We start from the raw sequence: 7,416 nt of genomic DNA, 5'->3' as shown, positions 1-7,416 counted from the left end.
TTTGCTTCTATTGCTGTGCGCAAGATGTATTTTAAACCTAAGAATAGAGCATGTCAACTGTTTATCTGCCCCTAAACACATTACAAGTCACAGAAATAGAAAGAAAGAACTGCAAACTGAAAAAAATATTTAGACATTTGATGATCTCTCACTCTATCTCTCTCTCTCTTTCTCGAATTTTAAACTGAACCATTCAAAATATCTCTGTAATAAACACAGTTTGTAAATTATTTTCTTTGCAAATCCTTAAACTATTCAAGAATTTTTGCGTATAGTAACATTTATTACTAAAAAGTGCAGTTATACGGACCTGCCTAACTGCAGGAGTTACGCTCCTTATACGTTGATTTTTACGCGACATTTTTTGTTGAAATTTAAGTCGGTGAAGGCTCGTGAGATGCACCTGCATACCTGAATATCCCGTGCAAGACTCTATTGAAGTGAGTCCGTCGTCTGTAGGCTGTTTCACAAATGTGCTTGTGAAGCAATTTTCGACAGCCGTTTGCCTCGGCTTACCTCATTGTGTATCCACAAAACATGACTACAAAGTGTAATTTCCTTGTTTATCCAGAGGAGGGAGCCTTTTGGCTCTATGTTGAAAAATGTTCCTTTTAATAGGTTTTGACCACGACTTTAAACTGTCTGACATTTTTGAAAGGTTTAATTCTGATGCACAACACTCACCTTGAGGTTACACGACAACAGCTCTTTTACACACCGTGAAATGCTTACGTGATGTCCATGTCTATTTTCAATGGCGCTAATTTGTGGCACTCCATGCTCCTCACAAACTATTAGTTGCCTCTTCTCACGCTACGCACCAGACTGGACACTTTAGCTTATTCGTTTAAAGCCAGCAGTTCGACCACATGTTTAGTGATCTTGAAGGATATTCTCCGTGTGCTGACGTTAGAAACTTTTGAGCTACACACATGTACGGATAGTGACACCGCTTCTTGTTCTATTGGGTCGTCTGTAAACTTTTACAAGTGACGTTATGTGAGCTAATAAACTATACCTTCTTTACTTCAACAGGAAACTTTGTGTGCATGCTGTGATGGTGTTGGCCTTTGTAGTCCAGTCAATACCGATAAACCATTAACGTGCAATATACCGGGTCTTATTTGAAGCACGTGCTCTGCTAAATTATTTAGGTTTAACCAAGTTTCCACGTAGCTTAATGCATTAAAAAAATCATATTTCACAGTACATCAAATCTTCTTTATATTAATAGAACAACCTATTGTTAATTCAATCAACAATTTCCTTCTCTTTAATCTCTTTTTCGGCAGAGCAGAATGAACCGCCAACAAAGCAATGTTAGCCCACCAAATTAGACTATTAATTAAACTCAAAATATGTAAGTATGAATCCATAAAACTCGTGTTAATCAAAACCGTATATTTAATAGTTAATTATGGACATTTAAGTATGAAATAAATAAATAAATAAATAAATAAATAAAGGGCTTGATAGGCTATTTCAGGTGTTCTCATGAAAATATAGTAATTATAGTAAAACCAATAGTGTTTTTGAAGCCAGTTATTAAAGTACTTGAATATGTTGTGATAATGGCAACTAAATAACTACAATATCTAGTGAACTAAGTTTTCTTCTATCATATTATGCTACAATACACTTCAGTTTTTAAAACGTAATATAGTAAAAAAAAAAGTACACTATAGAATTTATTAAAATATTTCACTATAGTTAATTCTACAGCATGCTGTAGCATTCGTTAAGTTGTAAACATTACAATTTATAAAATATGTTAAACTTTACAATAGTATGGTTAAAAACCTTATAGTAATTAGCCTACTATAGTTGAATATAGTATTTTTCTTTCATTTGGTATTCTCGGTGTTTTTGACCCATAGTTAAATCAAGTTTTCCCTTATAGGCTATAAGCTTATTAGGCTTCATTGCACGTTTGCTCAACATGTTTTTTGTCAGAAAATTATATAGGCAGTCAGGGTATATGTGCATGACAAAATAAATATTTAATGTTTATTGCAAAAATATAGGCCTACGTAGGCTACTCCCCAAAGCAGTGGCTTAAACCTAAACACGTTTCTTTATTCTTAGACCACTACTTAGCATTTTTTAAATTGCGTATATTGCTCATCTGTTCTAGTTTTTTTTGGCAAGTTTTAAACCAAGATTTGTTCTTTCAATCTCATCTGAATTGGAATATTAAAAGTTGTTTTGCGCGTACTGGATGGTTCATACGCGCACACACGCAACCTATATCCGAAGACTCCTAGACCAATGAGATCAACCCATCGCTCTCCGCGTAACCAGTTAGATTGACGTGGAGGACGCGTCAAATTAACTCCAGCAAACTTCACCCTGCGGGATCAGACAAATCCCTCTTTAACGGGAGAGGATCACTCTTGTCCCATTCTACCATAGAGAACTTTGGCATGTAGAAGTTTTGCTACCGGGGCAGACAAAAAAATTGCCGAAGTCTTCGGAACATTTTCACACAGCCACTGCGAACTGCATTGTTCAGCCATTGAAGGGACACTTCAACATAGACGCATCGCAAGAGCAAATGGGTAAGATCTCGATCACATCTGCATGCTTCCTTTGCAGAAATATGCGTTATTGATGCCAAAATTAACATAAACTAGAACCTCAGATTTAACTGTTAAATGTTTGCTTTAGTTATAAGCATGCAAATGATTAAAATAAAGTTTCCATTGAATAGCATCCGCTTTATTAATCCAGGAACATAATGAACACAGATTCGAGTGTTAAAAACACTTCAAAAGAATAGGCAATGAGAAAGAAGCTCGCAATGTTTGTGTGAACATCTTTGATTTCATGTGCGTAATATGTGCCATGCTGTTTTACGACATTTATTTTCCATAGCCTAAGATGAATGCTTTTGTGTCTTACAGAGCAAACATACGGGGAGGTAAACCAGCTGGGGGGAGTTTTTGTCAATGGACGCCCTTTGCCCAACGCAATAAGATTACGAATAGTGGAGTTAGCCCAGCTTGGCATCCGACCCTGTGACATAAGCAGACAGCTTCGGGTCTCTCATGGTTGTGTGAGTAAAATCCTTGCGAGATACAACGAAACAGGGTCCATTTTGCCCGGTGCCATCGGTGGCAGCAAACCACGAGTTACGACGCCGAATGTAGTAAAAAACATACGGGAGTACAAACAGAGTGACCCAGGAATTTTTGCATGGGAGATCCGGGACCGTCTCCTCGCGGACGGAGTATGTGATAAGTACAACGTGCCTTCGGTCAGCTCTATCAGCCGGATATTAAGGAACAAGATTGGAAACCTCTCCCAGCCTAACCCATATGAAAATGGCAAGCAAGCACCTCCGCAGTCCAGCCTTTCCTATAACCACATATACCCGTATTCATACACCAATGCAATGTCTCCTTCCGGGACAAAAATGAGCAGTTCTCCCGGTGTCCCTGTAACGGGTGGGCATGTAAGCATTTCCCGTGGTTGGCCTTCAGCCCATACGGTCAGCAACATATTGGGCATTCGGGCTTTCATGGATCCTACAGGTGAGACGCAAAGGGTTTTAGACAACAAAGTAACTACAGAGTGATTTGCCTAAACAGTTTGTACAATAGGCTGTTTTAAATATCTTTAGTAAAAAAAACTAATTGTACTAACATCTCAATTTAAGAAAACACAGACAGTAATTCTTGCCCAATATACTAAATAGGCCTGCAGCTCTACGGTATAGCTTGCAGTAAAAAAATTCTGCGACTTTAACATTAAACGCATTTTATCAATAAAATATAAAATGTATTATCAATTAAATAGTTTAGCAAAATGTAGGTATTTTAGTGGACTGAATCGCTGTTTTAAATAGATTAACCAGATTATATTGTTTTGGATTTCTGTAACCAACCACTGTTTATATGAATACACATGCAAAATATATATTTAATGTGCATCCTATATTTAACTTTGTCGGAATTAATAAATAAATGTTTATCACACATTAAGCCCTTCATCTAATTTTTACTTTTTGCGATCATGTTGGAATAAACATATTGTCAAAATGCTATATTCGAATACGTTAAATTTTCTTTTACTTTGTCATTGAGTAGCTGATATGTTTATTTTAAATCGACTTAAGGAAAACATGTATGCAGAATTTTCGGTTTACACGTATCAATACCTATTTCGTTTAATAATATATACGGTGTTTAAAAAGTGCTTTAGATTTGTGTTTTGAAGACAAAGATAAAGTTTACATAATTACATTAAATGGAAGAATATTAAATTGGGCATTAGTTATTTCCAAAAATATTCCTCATTCAGCTTGATGCAATTCTCATTTGGTAGGTGACCAAAGCAAAAAAAAAAAAAAAAAAAAAAAAAAAAAAAACAATTATGTTTATCTCAATTATTATTTTTCTAGCTATTGCTAGCGCTGAAGGATACGCACCAAAAATGGAGGATTGGGGTGTCAATAGAGCGACATTTCAAAGTCATGGAGTCAATGGAATAGACAAATCATCGATTGATGCAGACATAAAATACCCTCAGGTACTGTATCAATTATAAACTTGTATTTTATTCTTTCAGATATCTTGTATATCACAGTCTTTTATGTCTCTGTGTAATAACACACGTAAGCACGATGTAAATTAATACCGTTACAAAAATATAATCGTTTTATAGTCTAGAGTTTATTTATTAATAATAGTTCTGTTGAATGTGTATTTAAAATATAGCCTGGCACGGATAATGTGTTATCTTGTTATGTATAATTTGCATATTGTGTTTTCCTGCTTCTCATCTCTTTGTCTGCTCTTTGGTATTGATGGGCTTTTTTCTGATTTTCCTTTAGCCTTCGTCGACCCTGTCTAGCTATGTCCCGGCGTGCGCGTACTCTCCCTCCAACCAATACGGCGTGTACAGTGGTCCAGCAGGCGGTTATGTGAGTCCAGGCCACCATTGGCAGGCCCAGGGCACTAGTCTCACCCACCCTGGCGGTGGCGTAGCGATGCACCCGAGTGACATCCATTCTTCTATGGCGTTCAAACATGCAGTACGAGATGGTATGCACAGTTATACTTTGATATCAGTCAGACATTAACTGTCGGACAATATGGATGAAATTAGGGATTGCTCTCAAATAGAACAACACTAGTGTTCTTCTACAAATCACTAGGAATGCTCATAAAATTTGGTATGAGAATGAGGTCATGCAGGGTAAAGTATGATCTCAGCTGGGGCCTATGCTACCTGCATCAACATTTTAATAATTCTACATGAATGCATTACTAAAAATGACTAATGCCGTTTGCACATTTTAAATATTGCACATTAGCTTAGCAGAAGAGTTTATCTCCCAAAATTAATAAATTAAAATTAAAGTAAAGCCTTATCTAAGCTGGTACCTATATGCTTATCTGCATCAGCATTTTAATAATTCTACATGAATGCATTACTAGACCTAATAATGACCAATGCCGTTTGCACATTTTAAACATTGCACATTAGCTTAACAGAACCTTATATTTACTAAATTAAAATATAAATTATATATATTATTGAATAAAGATCATTTTTGGGAGATATAAAAAAGACTATCCTAAATACGTTTAGAAAGTCCGTTTCAGATTTTTTTTGTTCATTTTTAGGAAATACATTTTATATAATATGAAATTTGATTAAAGTACTATTTAGAGTATACCCAGATTTTATAGGATTACATTACATGGAACTTTTTAAAAGAAAGGACAGTGCGTTAATGAGCATAAGGAGAGTTACGACGTGTTTTTTCTCTAAATATGCTCTTCTGCTTGTCCTCCACAGGAGACAGAAAACCACCGAGTCCCCTTAGCAAGCAGCAGCACGAAACCTTGTCGGGTATACACGGACTCAGCCTTTCTACCTCATCCTCTTAACAGCACCGAAACGTCCGTCATAGAAATTATCGCATTTCAACAAAGCAAACCGTAAGTTAAAGCAATTCACATCATTGGACTGTGTTCGAGCCCGTGTTCAACGCTCTCTGGGAATAAGATCTACGTTAAATTGAATGAATGTATACGAATTGTTCTTTACTGTAACTATAACTGTCTCCAGGTTTCGTTGTTTGGTGGTTGGCTGTTTAATCATTGTGTCATGCTGGTTTTGTCTTAAGTTATTTACGACAGTGACTGCATGCAAAGTGAGATTCGTCACTTTAAAGCTAAATTACACATTTAAAAAATGAAAATGCATTACATGGACTTGTACATTAAACAAACCTTATGTGAACAAAGTAATAAATTGTTAATGTAAATACGGAGAAAGCTTTAGTTATATATTTTTATAAATCCATGTGTAAATATGCTAAATAAAGGTATTGTAAAAAAAGAGCTGAATTCACTATCTTTGTCTTTCATGAGAACATGATTAAAATTTTCGCCATGATGTATTAAACTTTCTCTAAAAACTATTTTTATCTTCATGCTAATTTCCCCCTTCATTTTTAGTACATATGCTACTTTTTAAAACTATCAGAAAAAGGGCTTTGACATTTATGTTTCTGAACAAGAGCATGTTTCATGGGGTGCGCTGTGTGATAAGGCTATTTTGTTTTTTTTCCCCATGTGCGCTACTGGGCGTAATGGTGCTTGTCCGCATTTGGCGCCTCCAGAGATGCTATCTGTGTTGATGCTGGATCCGTGCCACTTGTGGAAATAAAATCAACCAATTAATAAATAAAAAGCATCGAATAAGAAAAACAAGGTTATATACAAAAAACAAACAAACAAACAATCAAACAAAAAAAAAACTGTCTATTTTGTTTAAAACGCTGTTAATGACATAGCCTATAGGTTGTTTATGGGTCGCTTTTGATAATAATAATGAATAACAATAAACAATAATAAAATGGATAGACATAATAAGCCTAACCAGAAACGATATTTACCTTACATTTAATTGACAGGTCTATTTCCCTTATTACCCCCAGAAATGGAGTGTTTGTATAGGTCCATAATGCAACCTTTCAACCCTCCCTCCGTCTGTGACAATAGAGTGCTTTTCTGTGCAATGTATGAAAAATTTATTTAGTGTCAAAAAATGAATTTAATAGATTAGAAATTCAATATTGAGAACCAAATTTTTAAGCCAACAACCTTAGCGTTACTGGGAAAGTATGCCCTGTTGTTTTAATAGATATGTTACAATAAAGTAACATTTTCGATATAGGCTAGTATATATTATACTTCGATAAAGTATATTTTTGATAAATACACTAACGGTATAATCAAAGTCTAATGTAAAAAAGCTTTATTTTGCACGTGTTAGCTGTAACATAACTTCAGATTTGATTAATTTGATAGCCGTCTTGTTATCCAACAAATAAATGAACACAATCTGATATTTGCATGAATACGCTTATTAATTGCACATTTTTTGCCTTATATATGTTTA

General features: G+C 35.2%; 1 protein-coding gene across 2 annotated transcripts; it reads left to right on the top strand.

Moving 5' to 3' along the window:
- Positions 1-2,332: 2,332 nt before the first annotated feature.
- Positions 2,333-6,346, top strand: pax1a (paired box 1a). 2 transcript variants are annotated; one of them, XM_056477024.1, is made up of 5 exons: positions 2,333-2,558; positions 2,904-3,533; positions 4,403-4,530; positions 4,835-5,045; positions 5,806-6,346. In XM_056477024.1, the coding sequence occupies exons 1-5, from the start codon at positions 2,555-2,557 to the stop codon at positions 5,895-5,897; spliced, it is 1,065 nt and encodes a 354-aa protein (XP_056332999.1). In that variant the 5' UTR covers positions 2,333-2,554; the 3' UTR covers positions 5,898-6,346. The 2 variants fall into 2 exon arrangements, with proteins under 2 accessions (XP_056332999.1, XP_056332998.1); XM_056477023.1 differs by lacking the exon at positions 2,333-2,558 and having other exon boundaries at positions 2,885-3,533.
- Positions 6,347-7,416: the final 1,070 nt, after the last annotated feature.

Source organism: Danio aesculapii, chromosome 17 (assembly GCF_903798145.1).
Source record: "Danio aesculapii chromosome 17, fDanAes4.1, whole genome shotgun sequence".
Classification (NCBI taxonomy): Eukaryota; Metazoa; Chordata; class Actinopteri; order Cypriniformes; family Danionidae; genus Danio; species Danio aesculapii.
Note: the sequence above shows the minus strand (reverse complement) of the source record. Positions and strands in the feature narration are given on the sequence as shown.